The sequence below is a fragment of the Castor canadensis genome, chromosome X, assembly GCF_047511655.1.
Source record: "Castor canadensis chromosome X, mCasCan1.hap1v2, whole genome shotgun sequence".
Classification (NCBI taxonomy): Eukaryota; Metazoa; Chordata; class Mammalia; order Rodentia; family Castoridae; genus Castor; species Castor canadensis.
The window spans coordinates 84,561,177-84,586,859 of record NC_133405.1 but is presented as its reverse complement, the minus strand read 5'-3'; the positions used below and the strand labels follow the sequence as shown (position 1 = coordinate 84,586,859).

Genomic DNA, 25,683 nt, shown 5'->3' with positions numbered 1-25,683 from the left:
TCTAACAAGCTCCCAGGTATGTTGATGCTGAGGCTCAAGATGGATCACATTTTGAGTAGCAACACTTGCAGATGTTTTCATCAGCTTTATTTCTAACCATCTTCTCCATTCACCTTTGGGATTTTTTCTAATAGTGAGGAACAGTGTGGCATGTTAGAAATAGGAAGCCTTCTATAGCTTCCATTGCTGATTTTTATGAATTCCTAGTGTATGATCTTGAGCAAATCATTTCTCATATCCCTGCTCCTCGAGTTTCCTGACCTGTAAGATGGGACTGTCAGCTATCACATAGTAATGTCAGGAGGCCTGAGGGAATGATAAAGCTGTGCTGTGAAGTGGACAGTACAGGAAGACTCCTAGGTCAAAAGAATTCTGTACTTAGATATCCTTAGATTTGTAGAAGACAACATGAGCAGTAGGCAGTGTCGTTCCTGACATTGTTTTCATGACAAAACTGCAAATGGAGACCATTTATGCTAGATAGTCTGCATACTTTATTGAAGGTCACATGAATGGGCCCCAGGATCTCATTTTTTTTCTTATTGATTTCACACACATAGTTCACATAGGCAATCTGTTAAGCCCTCTAGTAATGTCCTTGGCATCAAGTGCTTCCTTTCCCCATGAAAATGAAGGCTTTTCTTCATGGAAAATATCTCATCTAATTATCTTGTGTCTCTCTGCCTTTTTTATTGTTTCTAAGCTTTTACTGGGCTTCTAATGGTGTCAAGGCCACTTTTCTGCTGCTACTTTAATGGTAGCATCACTGATCTACATTCTCTCAAAAGCAATTCTTTTCTACTTGCAGAACTACTTCCTCTACTCTTTTATTTTGGGCAGTTATTACAGAACCAAGGGACTTCTTGAACAGAGAAGGATTCTTCCCAATGGTAGCCAATCATTTTAGAAATACTCTATATGACACTATTTTACTATTAAAATTGGATGCTTAGTTTTGCCCTTTGCTGGCTAGACACCCCTCATACCTCTTTTTATTTTAAAACTTTGAAAATAATAATTCAATAGTATTTCTTTTTCTGCATGATCTCTTGACTTTTGCTGTCACCACAGAAAAACTTTGTAGGGATTTGACCCAAGTCATTAAGTATCACAGAGGCACAGAGACCCTTCCTGATTCTCCAACTATATGTGTGTGGTTGTCACCAGTTTTTTGGACTGAAATTGGGCATGCTACAACCTTGGTAACATACTGACAGAGTACAGAGACATAAACACAGACCTTTTTCCTTTGAAAAATGGTGAAGCCAAGGACTTTGCTGTTATTTACTTTGTACCCTTGAGCTGGTTACTTAAACACCTGGGCCACAAATTCCTTTATCTGTAAAATGAGATAAGTACTTGCATGATTGTTGTAAGGATGAAATGAGATAATGTATTATGAACACCTAGCTCTTAGTGGGTGCTTAATACGTGTTAGCTCCTTTGTTATCGCTGTCAGTTCAAGACTTACAGTTCATCTGTTGCCAGTTCTCTGACTTACTGGCCAAGGTATGCTGATAATTTCCCATAGCTGCCACTCTGATTGTCACCCTCTTTCCACAGCCTCTTCTGAATGATTTTGTATCCATCAAGCCAAGGCCAAGCCAATCTCAGTCCATGATGGCATACCTCACCACAGAAGCTTTTGCTCTTTGAATCAGTGACAAAAGGAGGCCCTGTGCTTAATTCTCTGGGGACAGCTCAGAACAAGGACAGAGATAAATAGACACTGCTCCCTGGCCTCCAACAAGACTGGTGGTCCCAACTTGCCAGCCTTGGCTCTTGTTCTGTGTCCCAGGAATCACATTAATGTCATTGCCAAGTTTCTGGATACTTCTTCCACTAGGATTTTAATGCCTTTCTCTGCCTCTCAATAATATTTTCCCCAAAGAAAGCCAGTTAAACTATGTCTTTACTATCTCCAAAGGTAATGAAGTCCCACTGGACACTGCTTCTGTGACCAAATTCTGCTCATCTGCCTGTTTCAGTCAGTCATATAACAGGACAGAGACCAGGGCTCAACAAGAGGCCAGCAAGCCTCAGAGAGATTCCCTTTCAATAATGACTAGCAGATGGAATAATGATCACTTGACTCTCTTGCTCCTGGTATTTTTAGCAATGTGGCCTTTGAGACTGAGTAGAGTGGAGAGTACAATGGGGTCACCTGCACACATGTTGGTTTAGAACAGCACCAAGTTCCCCTCAATTACCTGAACAAAGGCTCTTGATGTATTTGGCCTACCTGTTCCTAACTCACAAATAAACCATGTTTGGAGTTCAGTCCTGAAATGGACTACTGCTTTTCAGTAATGCTGCCTAGTGGCATCTCAGAGTTGGTTTGGACATATATGAATGCATTCTCTCTCCTCTCTCTCTCTATACTACGAGAAGAGTGTAAGTAAGAAAACACTTTCACACTGGGCCGCATCAATAATTTTACAGACCCTGAAGACCGGCTGAGGTCCAGGCATCTGCACAGTGATACTTTTTCCAGCAGCTTCCCTTAAATGGACAGGATTGAGAAATGTCTATTCCTCAGATGTCTGACCTACTACACTGAGCTTTAGTTCCCTTTCAATGATTCAGACAAGGACCAGGTAAAGGGGACCAGGTGCTTAGATCTTGAAATTTTCCACTTAGTAGCAAATATGTAGGGCTCAAGAAAAATAAAAAAGCCAAACCCTCAAAATGATGGCCATTAAAGCCACCAACCATAATGCCCCTTGCTAGATAAATGTGATGTTATGGAAAGAATCTTATATAGGAGCCCAGGGACCTGGGATCTTGTCCTGTTGTGGTCACTAACTTACTCTGCCTGTAAACTAGGCTGTTAGAATAAATGCATTTGAAAGGCCCTTCTAATCAAATACTTTATGGGTTGTAAAGAATCTTTTATCTTAAAGCCTTGGTTCTTAGCCTTTATTGGGTCACAGGCCCATTTGAAATTCAGTAGAATGTTATGGACCACCTGCCCAGAAAAGGCATACTGTTGTGGACTTGTGCATAACATCTCAGGGGCATCATGCAGTTCCTGAATTCACAAACACAGGGTTAACATAGGCTTTCTTTCAGGAGATAAAGGAGCATGGTGGCTGGAGGCAAACATGAAACAACAGCGATAACTGCTGGGCCTCAACCCATCTGAACAACTTTTCCTTGCATTTCACCAAGAATGGAATTCCAACAGGACAAACACAGTCTGCTTTTTAAAAGAAAATGTTTTCAGATTTTTTTTTTCTTTCTCTTGATTGCTTGGAAAGGAAGCTGTCAGGTGAAAACAGGAGGACAACAATCCAAAGAGGCATAGGCTCTGTTTGACATGCAAAACATGCTTGGCAAATTTGTCCTAAGCAGCTGTAGGCAAGCCCACATGCGGGTAGGGCACTATGGGGTCATCACGCACACTGGCCCCATGGGAGCAGGCAGGCTCTTGGCAACACACTGCAGCACCAGGGCGCCAACCTGGCACCAATGTCCATATCCTCAGTATTAAGATTCTCCAATGTTCTCCTAACATTCCTACTCCCCTCCAACAAATGGGGCAATGCCCTCCAACTCAAGTGACCTTTCAATTAAAATAAGACCCCTAAGATGGATTTTTATCCTTAGATCTTTCAGGGTTTGATGGCCCTTTCAAAAAGCAGGAAGCTCTGAGAAGTGAAATCTAGGCTTCCCTCTTCAAGTCAACTCAGTGGATAGCTTGGTTTCCACAGATTCTGGGTCTTGAGGGAGTCCAGCCATTCACAGTGTCACAAGAGCTCAACAGACCTTTTGAGGGGATGAAAACGAATACATAGGAGAAATAAACATGTGTCTAGGACATGTGCCCCTTATTTTATAACTTCTAGAGTCTGAAGGTGCAGGGCCAGAAAAGAGCTGCTCTTCAACACAAAATGACGCAGCACACAAGGGTTTGAAGTAGAGCCTTTCAGAACCTGGAAAGGGTCTCCAAAGGCCAAGGCTCTTAAAACCTGAAAGGGAAAGAAGAAAGCAGGGAATTAGGTAGGACTGGTTAAACACTTGACAGTCACTCAGCAATGGGCCTTTCTTGGTAGGGAACTAAGCCTACAATTGGTAGCTGATCCTCTGCAAAAAGGCCCTTATATTTCAGGTCCCATGAAACAGGTCCAGGTTGGGTTATAATCAGGACTGGAGATTTTGTACCTTCACCCTTAAGTCTAATTCTCAGAAAGTCTACCTGAGAGAGCTGAAGTCTGATACTGAACTTTTGAGATTACCCCCAATCAGAGTCACTGCCTTTGTGGCTCTACGATATCTCCCAATTTCCTTTTACTGGGGCTTCACCTTTATGGAGGCTGATGAGGAGAAGGTTATCTACCCGTGGACCTCTGAGGACTGGTAGTGACAGAGAGAAAAGGAAGGTTAAGGAGCACATAGCAGGCCAAATTCCAGATACCTGGGTCTTGGTTATGCACATACTAGTTTATGTCATGCCAGAAATCGGATAGTCCAGCAATCAAAACTTCCAGGTCTCCTCAAAGTCATTTATCCCCTTTGAACTTCGTTCCTTTATGTGTTGAGTTAGAATACACATTATCCTTCTTACTTTTGGCATGTGATATGGATTGAATGACATCAGAGATATGAAAGTCCTCTACACTAGACAACTAAAAAGGACTAAGCATGAAGGTTCAGGTGGCAATGACAGAAATAGTGATTTAGTCTGAAGGAATGAAGTCCCTCTAAAGATACAAAGGTAGCCTCTTGGCACCTATTACAATACCAAGAAGGAGGTTACTGGTTTCCTTATAGACTCAAAGAATGTCAGAGTTAGATGGCTCCAATTTCTCATTTCACAAAGTGGGGAACTGACACTCAAAAAAGGAAATGTGGCTGGGTGCAAAAGCTCAGGTCTATAATCCCAGCTACTTGGAAGTGGAGTTTGGGAAGACTGTGGCTCAAGACCAGTCTGGGCAAAAAGTTAGCAAGACCTTCATCTCAACAAATTAGCTGGGCATGCCTGTGGTTGTAGCTATGTGGGAGGCCATACAGGTAGGTGGACCAAAGGGCAGAGCAGGCCAGTCCTGGGCAAAAACTCAAGACCCTATCTAAAAATCAACCCCAAAACAAAAAGGGCTGGGAGCATGGCTCAAATAGCAAAGTGTTTGCCTAGGAAGTACAAGGCCCAGAGTTCAAACCCCAGCACCGCAAAAAAAAGAAAAAGAAATGTACTTACCCAAATTTTACAGTTTAGGATTCCAAGTGAATTTGATTAAAAGGCAATCTGTAAAACTACACTATAGTTTGGCTGGGCAGAATGAAAGGAAAGAGGAAAGTGACCGCAAATCACACAAAGCCTCAAAGAATTGAAAGACACTAAGTTTAATTAAGGACCATGTAATTTTAGGATAATGAACTGAGGCATGGAAATAAGTTCCCACCTCCCTGGACCTACACAGTATTCCAGTCCTCAAAAACTTAGATCACATGAAGAAGACTTATTGGAACAAGGTTCTGTAATCAGGGGAGGATGCTACACATACCTGTGGCTTCAACTCTCATCTCCTGGGAGTCTGCCTTGAGAACTGTAGGCAAAAGAAGAAAGACAATTCATTTGTTTTGTTTTGTTTTTCATTTTTTTGAGACAGGCTCTCACTATGTAGCCCAGGCTGGCCTTGAACTTGAGATCTTCCTGCCTCAGCCTCCCAAGTGCTGAGATGACAGGTATGTACCACCATGCCTGGCTAAGACACTTTAATAAGACTCTGAAATCAGGACTGGAAAGGCAAAGCAAGGAGATGGAGACTCTTCTAGCACAATGCTAAACAGATCACATGAAAACAGGGAAGTGATTCTGCCCAGATGCTTCAGAGCATCTAGTTCCATGCTTACAGGTTGGGCTACTTTACTCTTGGTAGGCTTAGCAAAACCAGTCTCTTAGACATGAAGTCATCTTTCAGGTACCAGAAGAATCCTCCCTATGGTGGATGCCTCACTGAACTTGGCCCAAGTCACACACTATATTATGTAATCATTTCTAATAGGGAAAGAAGGCAGGGGAAGTACCATGTAAAAGATGAATCTTCCCTTATCTTGAAGACCGAACCAGCCCTGCCTGCCCTGTTGATGTGCTTAAGTCAACCTTAAATTAACCTTGTGTGGGGACAATTGAGGGATAGAGATAATCCAGGAGAATAAATTCCCTGACAGTGTGGCCAGAGTACCCCACACAATGCTAGTTCCGACAGTTATGCCCTTGGTCTTCTGTTTTTCTCTCTTCTCTTGAAACTGTCTATACCTATTATTTGAATGATCTTATTTCCATCCACGGTTTCAATTACCACCCAATATTTGGAACCTTCCTTCAAAGTGTTATTATTCATACTGTAGTATATGTGGTTGTGCCCTGAATGGACTTATACAGTGGCTGTACTCAACAGTTCTACCCCCAAATCCAGGTGGGACCCACCCCAACTGCTAGCCTAAGTTCCAGTTACCCACTGGACATCTCTACCTGGAAGTCCCACAGTTTCTTCAAAATCACTCAATAAAATCAAGCACAGCAACTTTCTCACAGAACCTGTTCTTTATGATTAATTATTATACCATCTACCTAACAGCTCAAATTTGACTTTTCTGTCTCCCACTCCTTCTATAATGCCCCTTGTTTGAAAAGACAGCAGAGTCTTATTGAACTGATCTCAAATCCATCCCTTCTATTCCACTCCTATGGGAAATGTCATAGGCCAGGACTTTCATCAACTCCTGCCAGGATCATTTGTCCCCTAATTGGTCTGCCTGCCTCCAATCTTTATTCTCCTATCTGTTTTCCACATTACCACCAGTGTGATCTTCTTAGAGCTCAGGCAGCTCAGAACATGTAGTCATGCTTGAACATCTTCCATGACCACAAAGGACTACAGTACAAAGAACAAACACCTCAGTATGTCATACAGGACCTTTGCTATCTGGCCCCAAGCCACTTTCCTGGTCTCACCTTCAGCTAAGCTTCCCTCTTCTCATTCCCACATTTGAGCCTAGATTTCATAGACTGAGCGGCCCTGTGCAATGCCCTCCCCTGCTTCTCTTCTTGATGAGCCTCTACTCATTTTCTTTCGAGTTTTTTAATTTTGAAGAAGGCAAAGGGGATGAGATGTCATTTAAATGTCAGGCTAAAGTCATTTGCTACAGTATGCAAATAGGAAGCAAAAAGGAGCCAGGCACTGGATGTGTGACTAGTCTGAGGACCTTTCTCAGTGGCTAGCACATGAATGCACTCATGCAGTGGTGGGTAACAAGGTGGAACCTAGAAGAAAGGAATGTGTCCCCTATGTGGATGCTGAGTGGGAGGAACCTGTGGGTACCCAGGAGGGTAGCTCATGACATATTGGAGGGTATATGAATCCACTTTGGTTTTATCTACACTCCTTCCTAGATGGAATCTGGGGATAAAGAACAGAATTAAGCCTAGAAGCTATATCCAGAAGCCTGGATATAGGGCAGGCAGAGTGGTACTATAGCCTGAAGTGCCTGCTTTGGCCAAAGCCCCCTTTGGTTGTGGTTGGTCTGTCTTCTCTGAGCAATGGATGACAAACTCAAGCCCGGTGGCAGTGTTACCAATCTTTTCATGGTCTCAAAACCTTACAGGAAGTCTGCCTGCCCTAAAGATTCTTTTGAATTTGGTTCATGCTCCTTACATATTTCCTTCTTGATACCTTGGTTTCCTGTCCAAATGTACAGACCAATTCCTCCATATTTTCTGGGTATTTCTACTTACTTTTCAAGCCCCAACTCAGTTATCTCCTCTATAATGCTTTTCTTAAATTTGCCCAGTTCATTCTATTCATTCTAGTTTACTTAACTTAATTTCCTTGGCACTTATTTCTCAAATGGCTTATCTTAGGCAGGGAGAAAGGACCACTAGGAAGTAGTACTGCTCATAGGTTGACACTTTAGTAAGACCTAACTTAAGTTAGGTGTGTCCATACGCCATTATTTTCATTTCCTTTTTTGTTCTCAAGGTAAACATTTGGTTAAGTCTACATGTTTTTTGGTACTGGGGATGAACCCAGGGCCTTGTGCTTGCTAGGTAAGTCCATTTTTAAAGCCTCCTAAGTACAAACTTTTCTTCTTCTTTTTTGTAGTGCTAAGGATGGAACCCAGGCCTTACACATGCTAGGAAAATGTTCTACCATTGAGTCATGTCCCAAGCCCCCCAAATTTTATCTTCATGCCATTGGAAAGAGAAATTTGGGACATGACCTTACTTCATCTGTTATGGTAAATAAATGGTAAATTATTATCTAAGGGGAATGTGACCCAGCCTAGAGCTGCACTAGGGTTACCTGCCATGCAGAATCATGTTTTTGGTGAGTCAGTTCCCAGTATGGATGAAAGGATATCAAACCTACCCAGTTCCACTGCTAGTAAAGACATACTGCTCTGCTTTTAAATGGCCACTGAGAGGAGTTCATTCCTATTAACTTGTTAGGAAGCACAGTTTCAAACTCTCTGATTAACAACGTGTAACAAACTCACTGAAAAAGCCCTGAAGGCTAAGCAATCATTTCTCCGAGTTCTAGTTCAAAGGATCCCAAATGCCTAGGCCTTAGATAGTTGGTACCTGCATTTGAGAGGTTTTAAAAACAAATGGAAGGAATGATGAGAGGGAGGGAGGGAAGAAATAAAAGAAAAAATCGATTCCCAGACCCTACTGCTAGAGATTTTGTTTCATAATGAGTCTATAGAGTAGAAGCCAGCAATCTGTGATTTCTGTTTTCCTCCAAGTTTTCCAGGAGATTTAGTTGTACAGCCAGTCTGACTACCATTGCTAAAGTCATCTGTTTACCTTTGAAATGGGAACCATGCTTATTCTGAAGCTGTTTATGGTAGACTTATATTCTACATGCCCCTGTCAACTGCCTTGTTAGAATATAACAGGGTCTAAATAAGTAAAACAATAAAAAAATAATAAAAGATAAAAAATAAATTGGGTGCAAAGCTTTTGAAATACAACTTATGTGTGTGTGTGTGTGTGCGCGCGTGTGTGTACATATATGAGTGCATGTGCATGCAGGTTTGTGAAAAAGAGAAAGAGGAGCTGAAAGAAAGAGATGGAGAAATGCAAAGGAAAAGACACAGAGACAGATAGACACGGAGAGATAGAGGGCAAGAAAACACAGAGGAAAATGACACAAAGAGAAACAGAAACATAGAGAAACACAAAGACTGAAAGAGACTGAGGATGACAGACAAGTGAGAGAAAAAAGAGAGACAAAGACAGACACAGGTTAAAGACAGAAAGAGATTGAGAGAGAAAATTGGGGAAAAGAGTACGAGAAAGAGAGGGAGGGAGCACTACAGAGAAAAACAGAAGGTAAGAATGAAAGCCAACAGGATGCTCATGATTTATTGAAAAGTGATTTCTATTGCCTGTGTCTCTTACCTTCCTGTTTTCCGGGAAGCTGTTTCAAAGAACCTGGTCCTGGAAGCCACCCTGCAAACAGAAGTCAACCAAGTCACATGAACTGTTCCAGAATACATGTTACAACCAAGGGCAATGGAAAGAGCAAAAGACTGAACCATCTTGCCTTTGCTGCCAAAAGGCCTAGATTTTGGAAGAATTCAAAATATCAGAATGTGAAACGGCCCAGACTCCACAGGCAACCCCCCACCCCCAGGGCATAGATGATAGCATTTGTTCCCTGTTGGTCTAGAATGATCTAAGTTTGTTGCCCATTCTGATTTTTCTGAAGAGAAATAAGTGAAACCAGTCTTTGGTTTCCAAGTGTAATTTTTGGCATTTTATAAATATACTCAGCTAATTAATTGAAGCTGTGGAGACTGTTGTTCTTATTTCTCCAGTTTTACACTTAAGGAAAATAAGAGATACAGGCAAAAGACCAGAAGGCAGTATGCTGACAGAGGTCACTGGCTGAGGAGAAGCAAGGCAGACTAGCTATGGCCAAGCAAGACTGTCCCTGAGCAGAACAGGTTCTGCCTGGAAGCAAAGGAGCTTTGGGGGGCAGGGGGGAGAAATAACCCAAACAATGTACGCACATTGCGTACAGACTGTCCCTGAGTGCCACTTTGGTCCCGTTCTCACTGCTCCTTCCCTGGTTCCTTGGCTGCTGGCTGGCAGCTCAGGCCCTATTCTGAGAGGCTCTCTGGTGAACCTGAGTCATTTTGGAAGATTTTAAAAAAGTGTGCCCTTTGCTTATAAGAAAGGAAGAAAATAAAAGCCCAAGTATAATGAAAAATCTGTTCATTAAATTACTTTAAAAACCAGTAGCATAATAAGAAAAGAAATTTCCAGAGCCAAGTGCACTAAAAACAGGAAGTAATTTTTATCACCCTGCAGAGATCATGGCAGTGAAGAAAAATAGGTCTTCTTAGCAGACTTTGAACCGGTTCAAAGTCTTCATCTTTAGGGAAATCTCTAAAGGGAAATACTCAAACATGGCAGGCCTGTAATCCTCCTCTGGAACACAGAGTGAATCACGCTCCAGAGTTGTGCACTGCATACACATAAGAGCCATAGAGATAGTGATCCCAAAAGCATTCCTAATGCTTATAGCTCAGGCTGAAGAACATCATCACTTACACAGACGAAAGGATTTCCCCTGCATTGCCAGCCACAATATCTGGCTTTTGGGAAGTAGCTACCCGGCAGGGAGGGTCAGGGGGTCTCACTGGAGGACGGATGATGGTTGGCTTTTCTCCTGGAGGTCGCACTTTACTGAAACTCTCAGTATCCCCTAGAAGAGAGAACACCACTTGAACAGTTAGCCAGATGGAACACTACACATGAACAGGAACCCACTATTGGGGTAACCTGGACCACTTTCCTTGGCCCTCATTTCTTCTTGGTCACCAGCAACTCTTTTTCTTTTGTAGATCTTCTGGCAGCTGTCCCTTTAGAAAGCACTTGTTTGAACCTAATACACCTTGGGTTTCCTAAGGTATATGATTTCCTAAGTTTCCATTTCCTCGGCTATATAATCAAGAGCAGTAATACACTATCTTAGCATGAAATTAGCTACTAATATGTTTAGAATAGTGCCAGGCACATAGTAGATGCTTAGTAAATGTTTGATGATGAATTTGAATTTAATAAATTCATCATCACTAAAATCCAGGTCCTTTTCACCAGGCCTTGGCTGTCATAATACTCTCCTAAATCAGATTCTTAGCTCCACATTTCTAGTTTCTAGGTTAGTCAGAAAAAATAAACGTAATTGTTTTATAAAATGGTTCTGGCAGGAGTGTAGTAGCACTATAAACTGGGCTTATTCTATCTAATATCCATCTCAAGCATTCTGGAACAATCTGGATGAAACACAAAATCATACATGTGAGATAGTTTATACTTGTTGATCCGATAATTCCACTTTAAGGAACAGACCCAAAACAATTAGTCCAAGAGGAGGAAAAAACATAACAAAAACCAACTGGCAGAAAAACATGCATCTTAACAGCAAAAAGTCAAACCCAACCACAAAGGCTAACCAAATAATTCAATTCTTATAAGCATTTAGCCAACACATATTATGCACAAACTGACAAGAATTTGAACATGGTCAAAACAAAAATATGCATATGAAATATCAAGTGAAAAACATCAGCCAGGTGTGGTGGTGCACGCCTGTAATCTCAGCTATGCTGGAGGTAGAGAATGGGAGGATCATGTTTTCAGGCCAGACAAGGCAAAAATGTTAGCAAGACCCCCCAATCAATGAATAAGCTGTGTATGGTGGCGTGTACTTATGGACCCCGCTATGTAGGAAGCATAGGTAGGAGGACTGTAGTCTGAGGCCAGCCCCAGGTCAAAAAAAACCCCATGAGATCCTATCTGGGAAAAGAACTAAATCAAAAATGGCTGGTGGAGTGCTTCAAGTGGTAGAGCAGCTGCTCAACAAGCACAGGGCCCTGAGTTCAAAGCCCAGGACTACCAAAAATAAAAGGGTCACAAAAAGTGCTCAAGAACTGATGAACACAATATTGAAATAGACATGTGCAAACATGCAAGGATGTCAGTAGATTCTGATATTCAATTTTTAAGGTAAACATAAAAACACTAAATTGAAGCCACATAATATCGCTTTAGGTTTTACTTTAAATTTGCACTGTGTTCCCTCTCCTTCAAGACCTTCCCAGCAGCTCTAAAATGTACAGGGTAAAGTTCAAACTCCCTAACATAAATTCAAGGCCTTCTATGAGCTGGTCTCAAATCACTGTCTGAGAGACTAACCCTGGACTCTTAACTAACAGCTCTGCTCTATCAAACATGTCTCACTGCCCCCATCAAAGCAAGCCCTTGAATCTTCTTTTTCAGCAAGATATTATGCTGTAGTACAAATTGCTGGGAGTCTATAATTGGGCAGGCCTGGCTTAGAGGCTTTGTTCTGCTACTTCCAAGCTGTGGGACCTAGATAGTTGCTTTACCTCTTTACTATCATTTTCTCATCTTGGAAATGGGTATAATAAGGTGATTGACCTATAAATAGTGCCTAGCACACATCAGGGGAAGTAAATGTCAGATTCTGTCCTGCTTCTTTTCCTATCTCTATGTGTTCCTGATCTCATGTCACCTGCATTGTAACCATCCCTTAAGACCCAGCCCAAATCTTTCCCCTCTGAGCACTCTAGCAGAGTAGGCATACAGAAGTTCTATCCAGGTAAATATTCCCAAAGTGCTTTACATTGCTCTGTGTGCACTTCTTTAAACTTACCCACCTACGATTCTGGTGAAATAGATATGAAAAGAGAGGATGAGAATATAAGTATTAATGAAGGAGTGACCAAACATTACTCATGCACACACATATAAATTCTGTCTCCCCACTTGGTCTACATCTTACATTTATGGACACACAATATGCCTTAATGCTAGGCTGGGTATACAGAATTACATCATAAAAAAGAAACCAAAATAATAACAATCTATTTTTCTAACAAATTTTGTACTGTTCAAAGCACTCTCCCACATGATAGCTATTTGATATTCGTAATAATCTTGGGAGGAATGGATAGGTCACATATCATTCCTGTTTTATAGAAAAGGAAACTGAGGCTCAGAAAGGTGAACCAACTCATCCACAACCATTAGTTAGTGAGGACTTCAACTCATATCCTCTTTCTACATCCACTGTTTTCTCCTGTGTCTGCTGTCTTGTTATTGGTAGTAATATAAAATTATAAAGGATAATATTAGTGATAATGATAATACCAGCATAAAATCTAGCTACATTTTATTGAGCACCTGTTCTTTTCCAAGTAGTGGAACTCAGTACAAGTAACTGCTCAGTGCTTTATGCACATTTTTCTTATTTAACATTGGCATACTTGTGCAGAAAGTATTATCCGTTTTCTACAGTTGAGGGAAAGAGACTTGAAGATGAGAAGTAAGCTCATAGTTTATCAGCAATAGATCCAGGTCTATCTGATTTCTGAGGCCCATGTAGTCTCAACTATTAGTGACCCAGTGGTTTTCAACCCTGGCCACACATTAGGAATGCGTGAAGAGCTTTAAAAATTCTGTAATACCCAGACCTCATCCTCAGAGATCCTAATTTAATTGATTGGGGTAGGACCTGTGCATAAGTATTTTCAATGGTCCCCAGGTATAGCCTGGGTTGAGACCCCTAGGCTACATGGCACTGCTTCCTCACTGCATGCTCCGGATTACTGGAGCTGACAGTGTTGTTCCATTTCTACTGATCATCAGAGGAAGAAAAGAACGATAAGCCACACTATCACAGCCAGAAAAACATTTCCACACGAAGCAGTGTCCATCCTAGGGCTGCCATTTCACTTGATGAGTGAACCAGATGACATTCCCCAAATATGAAACCCATTCATTCTCAAGCTAAAGCCATATCCAAATGGACATCAACGTAGAGCCTTAGAAAGCAAACATCATTAACCTTGTATCTGTCTAGGCCCTTTATTTGCAGCTCCAACTTGATGATTCACTATAAGTCAAGCTTTCAAGTATCAGCAAAGAGTTTTATTGGCTAAAAGACCCCAGTGTTGTTCTTTCTTGCCTCTAATTTGTCTCAGTCACAGTTAAGCTACAATATCAAACTGGTGAGACAGGCAGGGAAGTCATATAACTAGGAGTCAAGAAACCTGGATTCTAGTGTTAGTACTAAAACTAACTTGTGTAGCTATCAGTAAATCATTTCTCTACCAGTACAATAGGGAGATTAGACTGTTTTACAGATGAACTCAGTTTATGATACATGTTTGTAGACCTCTACCTCTTCCTGCAGACTTTTACATGTAGCTTTTGGAGTATTGGAAGGCCCAATTTTTTGTTTCTTTTCTGTCTCTCTTTTTTCTTCCTTTCCTTCCTTCCCCCCTCTCTCCCTCCCTTCTTTCTCTTCCCTCCCTCTCATATATTTACATTTCATGGCTCCCTGTTGCCTGCAGAACATACCCAGAAATGTTTAACCTGGCATTCACTATCCTCTTCCATTTGGCTTCAGCTATCCTTTTTGATCTAGCTTTCCACCATAAGAATCACATATCCTACAGTCCAAATAGTGTTATTTATTGTTCCATGCACAAATCTTACAATTACTCATCACTTTCCAAGATGCTCTTTATCCTATTCCCGCATGCCCAAATTTGTATCCGCTTAAGTGCCATGTCTCTTAGGAAGCCTAAGATGCTCCAAGTTCCTTTCTCTGGCTGTTAAAGTACTGATCGTCTTGTACTTTGAATTCTGTACTTTGGCTCTTTATTCATGGCTCTATCTTTTCTATTAGAATGGGAGCAACTTGAGAGTAAGAGCCAGATGGGATTCGTCTCTGTATTACCCAGGACCCAAGTAATTTGCTTTGCGTGTTACTGGCAAATAATCAACAAATATTTACTGAGTAAAGAAAAATGTAGTCCAGCCTATTAGAAGGACGATGGAGAAATCTTTCCCTTTTTAGGTCTCTAGCTGGGCTGAAGGTGACACACACAAACATGATGCCCCAAGCTTTAGGGCTATTCTGAAATGTAAAGTGAAAGGCATTCCATACACTGAGAGTTTCATGAGGGCTTTTGTGCCCCGCCTTATGCTCTCACAATGAGTGCATGCAAATGATCTGACAGAGTCCCTCCGGGGTCTTAAAACCAAACTGGGGAGAGAAGGCATACTCATGGGATAGAAGTGTGAACACTACAACTCAGTGTCCACAAACTTGAGCCAAACTTGTGTGCTCAAATTAGCGAGGTAAGGGAGAGGTCTCTGGAGCACGATTGTCAGAAAGCTTCCTAGACCAAATGAGACTTGAGCTGGACCTAGAAGAATGGCTAAGAATCCTTCCTTGTCCCTTCCCTCAGTGATGGCTTGCCTCTTTCTGGACGTTTCATGTGCATAGGCAGACACAGGGTGAGGGTGGAAATATAGCTTTAAGGCTCTTTTATACCATCTTCATGTTAGGTTTGAGGCTTCTCCTTGAGGCTTCTCCTAGGCTCTAGAATACAGAAGAGCAGACACCCCCATCTCCCATTCCTTCCATTTCCTAAGAGCTTAGTATTACTACTAGTTCTATCACTAGTATATATAGAACTAGTATTACTACTAGTTCTATCACTTCTTAAGCCACTATTTTTGCTTTGAATAGCTCATCTGACTTAATCCCCACAAAAAGCTTGCCTGCAGTGGAGGTACTGTCCCCACTTCCAGTGAGGAAATTAAGCTCAAAGAAGTAGAGCTGACCTAACTACAACCGTGTAGCTAGTAATGGTCTCTTGTCAAAGCAAAACAACTGCTACCATTTACTGAGCACTCAGGATGGGCCAAGCACACAGATGTCTCACTTCACTGTTACAGCAATCCAATTGTCAGAATTATTATCCTCATTACAGAAATGAGAAAAGAAAGGCTCGGCAAGGTTATGATTTGCCCAAAGTCTCATAGCTAGAAAAAGGCAGAGCCAGGATTCAAACTCACATCTGTAAGACTCTAAAGGCTGGGCTTTCAACTACAAAATCTCTCAAACTTATGGTCTTTCTACCAAACTGTACTTACTTTTAATTTCTTTTTAACCTTAGCCACAACCTAGGCTTCACTACAGATTTGATCTCCCTCTCCAGCCCAATCTGTTCACTCCCTCCCCAGGCTGTCATATGATGGTAACCAAAGAATCTTAGCATTTGTAGATTTCTTGGGACCTAATGGCCTTGTCTTCAACCCTAAGCAACTTTCTTCTACCTTCCCTTATACTTATTTACATCCAACCAGAGGGCAAAGTAGCAGGAGGTTGTTTACTCTTGTACATTCTCCCAGTGTTTCAGAATGATCTCTTTCTTTCTAGGACACGCCTCCATACTCATCTTAAAGTTGTCCTTCTCTCTTAGCCATTAATTATCTTTGTGGAAAAATTAGAAGTTAGACTCCAGGAAAGGGAGGGAATGAAAACCAAATAGTAGATCATTAAAGCATAATGAGTCCAAACAAGAAAATGTGGATAGCAGCCAGCAACGCCCATTAGTGCAGGAGAAAGTCTACTCCTAATACTTTTAGAGCAGATGCAAATGCCACTCACAGCATTAGTCACTCCAGTGGAGAACTGATGGCTCTATGACCGAGCAAGGTCTTGCAAGGATCCTTCATCCCACTACATGGAGTCTTTTCTCTCAAGACAGAGGAAATAAGCTAAGAAGGGCTCTAAACCCATTTGTCATAGGGACCCAGTGTGTGGTATGCTCTCCACTTTTACCTCAATACCTCAGGCAGAATGAAGGGCTCCTTGACCCATGTTCTTACTAGAATTTATTCTCACCCCTACTAGAACATGGATCACACTGGGCTGGGACTGACTGCTTGCATGCCAACCTCATCATGAACTTTTGGAAGGCAGGATCATAGCTTTTCACCTTGGTCTCTCTCCATTGCATAGGTCTATGTCTGGATAAGTGTGCAAATACATGTACACAGATGGTATATAATTCTCCTTCCTAGTCATGAATCCCTCTATGGAGCTACACACTTGCCTTTTGTAAAAGTAGGAATGGTAAAAGGCAACAACATCAAATGAAAGAAAAGGGGTCATATATAATTTTGCACCTCCCAAATGTGAGTCCCTGTTAGAAAAACAGAAAGGAAAAAGAGGTAAAGCAGCTAAAGAAATAAGAATATGGTATAAAGAGTCCTAATCTTGGACCTAAGAAGCCTAGGTTTGGGCCTCATTTCTAACCTGAGTGACTCTGGGAAGATGTTTCATGTCTCTGAGCCTCAGTCTTCCCTCCATGAAATGAGGAGAGTAAAACCTACCTTAGAGGACTATTCAACTCCATACCTGGAATAGAAAAGGGCCCTGAACAAAATTATCAGCAAACAACATTGATTTTATTGCCAAGTTGATTATCATGGAACAAAGCAATTTAACATGGACCGTGCTTTTGTAATTTTTAATTGTTGAGAAAAATGTGGAGCATTAGCAAGTCCACTCAAATGTGGATTATTGTAAAGGGTGAAGATGAGAGGAAAGGGCAGTGGTACATTTAGATCACTAAAGCAATGAAGCATCCTGAACAACAGAGCTGAAATGGAGTGACAACTGGGAGGTGCAGAAGTCAGCTGAGGTGATAGCACTCTCCTGATACTGCCATTCAGGCTGCTGGCCAGTACCAGGAGCTAACAACTATCAGCTTAGCTCAGGGGTGGAGCTATTTGCAACATCTGCTTAATAAATAAGTGTTGTGATGCCTAGGAATCTACCACAGAGCAGCAGCCAAAATGGGGAAGGAGCGAGGGCAGCAGAGTGAAGAGGTAGAGTGGGTAAGGTTCAAAGAGGCAACTACATCACAGGCTTGGCTAGTCCTCTGTTAAGGTCTAAACTATCCCAGTTCAGGCTTTGAAAAAAAATCTGTATCACCCCAGCCTGTTGCTAACTGATTTAGGACCGAAAGCAATGTCTGGGGATCCTGCAGCCTAGATTTAGATAGTCTGGCTGATAGTGGACAAGTCAGATCAGTATTAGCATTAACTGACACCATTAGATCATAGCATCTGCCACCAGCAGCCCAGGGGACAGGAGGGGGAAGAAGGGGCAGAAGGGATGGCACTGGGATTGAACTCCGCAGTAGATGGTGGAGGCGGAACTGATTAGGAGGGCTGAGTTACTGTGTGTGCTAAGCTGATAGGATCTGGCTGTTCTCAAGGCTTGCCAACAGGCAAGACAAATTTTACCATGAGTATAAGTGGAGTTACCTAACTTTCTACCAGATTGATATGAAGGTCAATATATAACTTATAAACTGAAGCAAATGACTACATAGAATTCTGACCTTTCTTGGCTGCCTCCAAGGAGAGGCACATTTCAGGGAGGGAGGGTAAGGCAGAAGGAGGGAATTAATCTCATATTTTGAATGTTGATTACATGCCAGATGTTTTATTTGTTATTCCCTTTAATCCTAGCAATAATTCTGTAGGGTGAGCTAATTCTCCCATTTGACAGATATGGAAAGCAAGTCACAAAACGGTTAAATAACTGTGATCACACAGATGCATCAGGAGATCAAACCAAAGAATTCAGGGTCAATTACACCATGGAAATTGTACTGGCTCCAAACAGTAGAGTTTTTACTAAACTGTGCTCTAAGATAATGCTATCAGCCAGTACCGAAGTTGTTCTTTTCTGTGCCACAATTCATGGCAGAACGTTTACCCTGACCTCAAAAACAGAAAAGTGCTTTACCTGGAAAAAGGACTTGTTTTCCCTTAAGAACTTAGAATTATGTAACCATTGAGGTTTCTTTTTGTTTTCTTTAGAAAGTTTGGAGCCAATACTGTGATGCTATTTCAGCAAAAATGTAAGGCTTCATGGCAAACGTTTTGCATACCAGTTCCGTTCCTGTCATTTCCCTACTATCCTCTCCCCCCCACCCCCCCACCCGCCATCCAAGGCCTCATTTTTCTTGCTTGCACTCTAGAATCTCACGCAGAAGTTGGCAAACTATTTGTGTAAAGGGTCAGAGAGTTAACATTTTAGGCTTTGCAGGCCATAAGCTTTGTGTTTCTCCTAACTCAATTCTGTTGCAGTTTGCACTGTGTGAGCAGCCCTGGATGATATGTAAATGTAGGAGTATTTATGGCACAACGCTGAATTTCATATGTCATGAAATATTAGTTTTTTTATGTTTTTTGAAACACTTAAAAATATATAAAAAAAATTCTTAGCTTGTGGGCCATATAAAGAGGCAGTGGGTTTTATTCATAGTCTGCCAAGCTCTGCCCTAAACCTCAAGAGGCTAGGGACCCTGTATGTCTTTTATTCATATGTTCTCAGCATCTAGAATGGGGCAAGGTACATGGTTAATACTCAATAAACAGCTGTCAAATAAATTTTCTTACTCAATTTTTTTGCAGTGCTAAGGAGAGAACCCAGAGGCCAAACACATGCTAGACAAGCACCCTACCACTGAGCTTCAGCCCCAGTCCAGCCGAACTATTTTTAGGCTTTTACATTTGGCTATATTGTAAAATGTCTTAAAACCTTTTCAGAATAAGACAAGATATAAACACATAAGGCACACATTTAGAAGGTCAACTAGCTACAAAGAGAGCCAGAATTTGGCGTCAAGACTTTCTGATACTGAAGTCCATATTCTTTCCATTATACTGTACTATCTTGATAGAATTATATCCTCTAAAACTCCCCTCTGGCTCAACCCCAACCTCTCAACATGAGCTTCCATGTGTATAGCCAACTAAATTTGTAGAGGTCAGCCACATCTTGAATTTGTAATAATTTTTAAAGTTCAGAGTTTTGCAGAAGTTGTGCCCCTTCATTTCTATTTCTCTCAAACTAGAAACTGAAAATGTAAAAAACAATGGTTCACAGATTCAAAGCTTCTTATTAGAAGGTAAAGTGATAGTTCTGCCTTTATGGAAACAATACAGACTTTGGCACCTGCCAGATGTGATTATATTTAATTCCTGGCTCTGTAGTTACCAGCTGCGAGTCTTTAACAAGTCACATATATCTAGGAGCCTCAGTTTTTTAATTAAAAAGTAAAAATAATATATTCTTCACAGAAGGGTCATGTGAATAAGAAACAGTATATCAGCACCTAGAACAGTGCCAGGCACATAGAAGATAGAAACAGTAATTAAAGTAAAAAATTTATTATTGCTTATCATTTATTCCACAAATAACAAGCGCCTACTATGTGCCAGTCCACCATTGTTCTTGGCACTTGGGATATGGAGGAAAATATAACAGGCCAAAACCCCTGCCCTCATACAGTGTACATTCTAGTGATTGTTGCAAATGGCTTTTATGGTCTCACCCACTATTCCAGTGAGAGTGCTAACAGAATGAGAACAAAAGACCTCTTCAATCCCAGATGCAAAGTAGTTGGGTTCAATTCTGCTTCCCACAAGATTACCAAGCACTTACCCTCCTTATGGTGAACTTGGGGCCGGGGAGCCGGTCTCTTTATGTGGAAAGAGGAGTTCTTGGTGGGCCCAGAGCCCGGCACAGGTCCATTGGTGGCCTTTGGTGTAGCCTTGGTCGCTCCATCCTGTAGCCTAGACACCAACTTCCCCACATCCACCTCGGGGCAGGGCTCCAATTTGCCATCTGAAACAGGCCTGCTTGGGGACTTCCTCCCAGGATCAGTTTCCCCACTCCTCTGAATAGGTAGTTTGAGATGTTGTGGCAGCTTGGGAGCTTCCAGGGTGCTAGTGATAGTACCATTGGGTGTTTGATGTTGGACTTCATCTGGGAAAAGTTGGTGCAAAGAGGAAAGATTAATGATGACCTTTAAAACCATTTCATTTTGATACATGCATACACAGTTTTAAAAATATGTACACATTTTCAAAATTGCTATCACTGTGGGATGTAGTCCCACAGTCTCTGCCCTCTCCAATTCATGTGGAGTTACAGGTCCCATTCAAATAGGGAATTTAACTCAAGATCCAAGTATGATTTTTACCACCATAATTCAGTAGACCACAATATACCAAGTTGTTTTATTCAAAGGGAAATGTAATTCAAAAGGGACTTGGAGTCTCCAATTAATTGCATATTCTATTTTTCTAAATAAAGACATCAGTTAATTTTTGTCCATTTGTCTCAAAAGTACTGTGTTAAGGTCTCTCAAATTTTGAGTTAATAAACATAACAGAATTTAAATTCTTTCTCCACCCCCATAAAGAAGCCCTGAAATAGACACTATGTTCTTCCCCCAGCCTTTGCAATCTACAATTTCTCTGACATTGACACATGCTTTTTAGTGATTTTGAGTCTTAAAGAGACCGTAATTAAAACTAGAGACTCTCTCCATAGAAAAATTATGCTACACAAATACAGTAAAAAATTTGAAAACTAATTTTAAGTGATTCACAGGGCCCTATGAAACCATCAATGAACTCCTAGATTGGTAACACCTATAGTAAGAAATCTGTCACTTTCCTTTGTAATATAAAACTAGATGGGAGTTTGTTACTTTAGAACATAGGTTCTGCTCAGCACAATGAGATCTGAGAGAGTTAGTGACTAATTGTAATACATGTTCTTATTTGGAGCCTGATTTTTTTAAATGAGATAATAGAAGAATTTAGATGCTGACCAGATCATTGATTTTTTTCCCCCAGTAATTTTGGCAGGTAGTGATCTTAAGGAATTATTTAATTTTACTTACTTAAAAAGAGTCCTTATCGTTTAGAGATAAGCACTACAACATTTACAGGTAAAATGAGATGACAACTGGTTGGGGAATGGGTGGAAAGTAGAGATGAAACAAGATTGTTCAGACAAAGAACAACTTGGAGGAGAGAAAAATCAGGGTTTTTCTAAGCAAATATAAACAACAACTAATTTAGTTTGGCTTAGATGAAAGGTGTGAGTAGCTGGAGATTAGGTTAAGCTTGTTCCAGCTAAATTATGAAGACCACGAATGTCACACACAGGAATAGGAACTTTATCTCTGAGTCACAAAGGACAAGAACTTTTGTCAGAGGGTGGGGCCATAAAAGCAGCACTGTTAAATCTGTGTTTTTGCACTTCTTGAAAAAAGGGAGAGGAGGGAGGAGGAAATAGGAAAATAATGGATGAGGTGAACTTGTTCCAAGTATACTGCAGACATGTATGGGATAATCACAATGAAGGCCCCCTTGAATTTTTCATGTGCACTAATTCAAAAGTAAAATAAAAATTGAAAAATATCTCTGTTTTTAGAATATCCTTTTAGGGTCATTGTGAAAAGCCCAGATTAGACCAGAGAGATGAGAGGTAGGGAGTCCTGTTATGGGACTGCTGATGAGGAGCTAACCTGGAACAGCATCAGCAAAGAGAGACAGAGTCTCTGTTACAGAGGTAGAATGGGCTTTCGGTGCTTATATCCCTCCCTTAATCATGGTAGGACTGTGGTTGCAGTAACATCCAGCTTAATCCTTGTCCCTGCTTCAATGTTACTTTCCCAGGATGGGGCCAGGCCCTTGTGTGGCCCCAATATATCAAAGAAACCCAATATTGGCAGGAGTGACCCTAAAGGAACCCGGCTCCAGGGCAAGGAATTGAAGTGGTAGGACCAATGGGGAACCTCACAAAGTGAGACAGTATAAGCTGGTCAAGGATTCTCCATAAACCCAGGGAAAATGGCATTATGACAGGAAGCAGAGTGGCTATGGTGGGCAGACTGAGCCGATTTTCCAGACAAAAACTAAAACCACAAAGAAAATTGTGTTGAGCCCAACTACAGATCTAAGAGAACGCTGAAGAGATGCAAGCATTTTGAATTGGTAGGAGATAAGAACAGAAAGGGGCAAGTGATCCAGTTCTAAGCTCCATGTTTTGTTTTTTATGAAGAAAATAAAATCATAGAGTCAATTTGACTTCATTTCTTGGGCCTTTGGGAGAGAAAAAACTAGAGGCATCAGTAAAATTTTCCTTAGGAAACTTGTGCTTCTTGATTCTTCTAGATACTATCACTTTATGATAGAATCTGAATGGTTAAGTTTACATTAAATGGAATTATCTAAAAACAGAGGGAGTTGGGGGAAGAATGAACAGGGCTTAGATACAGTATGTAAAGCAGTCCAAGACGCTGCTAGAAAGATTCACTGAAATGATATTTACAAAGTGAATAATAAGTTTGGAGGTAAGATACTGAATTGTTATTTGTAAAGAACAGTGGTGAGTGGAAGGATCAGTTCCTTCTTAGAACAGTATTTAGACAGTTTATGGGAAGTATAATGGAGGTAAATGAGCTTTAGGATAAGACAGGTAGATGCAAATTACTGTTTTGCCATTTGGTAATGGTAGCAATTAGGCAAACAACTTGCCCTCTCTGAGCGTCTAATGACTTCCCTATAAAGAGGAGCTCACGTAAGAATGCAGAAGATTAAATGAGATCATAGATTTACAACCAGTTAGGATGGCTAGAAACAAAAAGTCAGACTATAACAAGTATTGGCAAGGCTATGGACAAATTAGAACCCTCATCCATTGGTGGTGGTTAAACAGCATACCTGCTTTGGAGAATTGCTTAACTCTTCTCTAAAAATTCACATATAGAGCCACCATGAGACAACCCAGCAAATCTAGTTCTTGGTATATAATCAAGACAATCGAAAACAGACATTCATGCAAAAACCTGTGCATGCATGCTCACAGCAGCATTATGCATAATAGCCAAAAAGTGAATAGAACTCAAATGTTTCCCAACTGTTAGACTGGTAAGTAAAAAAGGAATGAAATACTGACACGTGTGACAACATGGATGAACCTAATACATTGTAAGTGAAATAACTTGGTAGCCACAAATGATTACAAAGTGTACAATTCCATTTATATGAAATGTCCAGAACAGGCTAGTCTATAGATAGATAAAGTAGATTAGTCATTGTCATGGGTTGGGAGAGGAGGGAGTTGGAAAGTACAGGGTTTCTTTGAGGGGTAAATGCAAATCTTCTAAAATTAGATAGTTGCACAGAATATACTCAAACTACAGAACTATGTAATTTAAAAGGGTGAATTTTATGTTTTGTGATCCATATATCAATCTAAAAAAGTAAAATATAAATGTCTAGACTGGGTAGCCTCACTGAGATCTGACACAAAGCCCTCACCACATAGAGGAGCAAATTGAGCCTTAGAGAGAGATACAGCTAGTGGCCAAGATGAAATTAGACTTCAGACCTACTGACACCCAGTTCACTCAATTACTGCACTCATTAATTGAGTACTTATCATGTACCAGGTATTCTGCTGGTGCTCAGGATACAGTGTGTCAAAAGTTTCTGCTGGTACAGAATTTATATTTGGGGAGATGGTAAATAAGCAAATTTACTACATAATGATGAGTTTATAGAAATAGAGTAGGCATTCAATGTTCCTGAATTCAAGCTGCTTGAATGGCAGCTCATCTCCTCCATGGAAGTGTGCCCTTAAGCTACATAATCCCTTTTTCCTCATTGTTCTTTATATATCCATTCATTCACTCCAAAACTATGTACTGAACACATGCAACCTATCACAGGAATTATTCTACTGGCTGGCAATAAAATAGATCTTACATTCTAATGGGAAAGGCATAATAAACATGTCAACAAGTAGTAGCAGGCAATATAAATAAAACCTAGCAAGGCAAAGGGACAAGGGTGATTGGAAGAAAAAAAAGAACTATTTAACTAGAATGTTCAGACAAGGTCTCTGTGAACTGACATCTGGTTGAAATCTGAAGGAAGGGGTGTGGCTTTTGAGTTTCTGGAGGAAGACTATTTAGGGCCAAGACAACAGCAAAAGCAAAGGTCCTTAGGTAAGCCTGATGGCCATAGGAATAACCACATCAATGAGATTACGGAAGAGGGAGCAAAGGGGACAGTGAGACCATGAATTGCAGAATTGAAGGTCAGAGAAATAAGCAAAGGTCATCCAATACAACATGAAATGTAAATTTTATTCTAAACATGAAGCAAGGTCACTAAAGGTTTGGAGCAGAGGGAATGATATGGTCTGCTTTACAGTTTTTAAAGGACCTGGAGTTTACTGGCTGTAAGAGAACGGATTAGAGGCAGCAAGAAGGCAAGTAAGCACAATAAGTAAGAGAAAATGGAGGCTCAGCCAGGATGGAAGAAAAAGCAGGAAAGCACCTGGATTTAGCTTGTGATATGTACGAATAGCAGGCAAGAATTGCTGACAGATCAGATGTGAGGAAATGAAGGAAGAGAGTCATAAAGGATGATCCCAAAGCTCTGGACCTTAGCAAACAGATCATTGGGGCTGCCAGGTACTTAGATGGGAGCGATCAGAGTAGGAGTAGGTTAAGGAACTGTAGGGAATCTTAGAATTGTGTTTTGGGCTGCAGAATGTAGCTCAGTGGTAGAATGTGTGCCTACCATGTGGAAGACCCAGGGTTTCATCCTTAGCATCAAAAATAATTTTGCTTTGTACATTCTGAATTTGAGATGCCCATGAGTCATCCAAAGAAAATAGTCAAGCAGGAAGTTCGAGGTGACAACACAGTCCCACAGATAAAAATTTGGAAATCATCTTCAGTGTTTAAATGATGTTTAAAACCAAGAGACTTAATGAAATCATGTAGGAAGATAACATAGAGAAGAAAGGTGAGAAAAATGTTCTAGGACCTTCCAACATGTTGAAGTTGGAAAGAGAAGAAAAACCAGCAGAGGAGACTGAGACATAATTTCTAGTGAGGAAAAAAAGAGGGTTTAGTGTCTGGAAAGCCAAGTTCAGTGATTCAAAGAGGAGG

General features: G+C 40.9%; 1 protein-coding gene across 1 annotated transcript in view; it reads right to left on the bottom strand.

Annotated features, from left to right (window-relative positions):
- Positions 1-470: 470 nt before the first annotated feature.
- Ophn1 (oligophrenin 1) overlaps positions 471-25,683 on the bottom strand; it is a 297,092-nt gene continuing 271,879 nt past the window's right edge. Inside the window, exons 21-25 of the mRNA XM_074062757.1 lie at positions 20,364-20,687; positions 10,565-10,718; positions 9,407-9,457; positions 5,505-5,546; positions 471-3,971 (exon numbers count right to left, since the gene is read on the bottom strand). Coding sequence (XP_073918858.1) covers positions 5,513-5,546; positions 9,407-9,457; positions 10,565-10,718; positions 20,364-20,687 — 563 coding nt within the window. The 3' untranslated portion in view covers positions 471-3,971; positions 5,505-5,512. The remainder of the gene's footprint in view (positions 3,972-5,504; positions 5,547-9,406; positions 9,458-10,564; positions 10,719-20,363; positions 20,688-25,683) is intronic.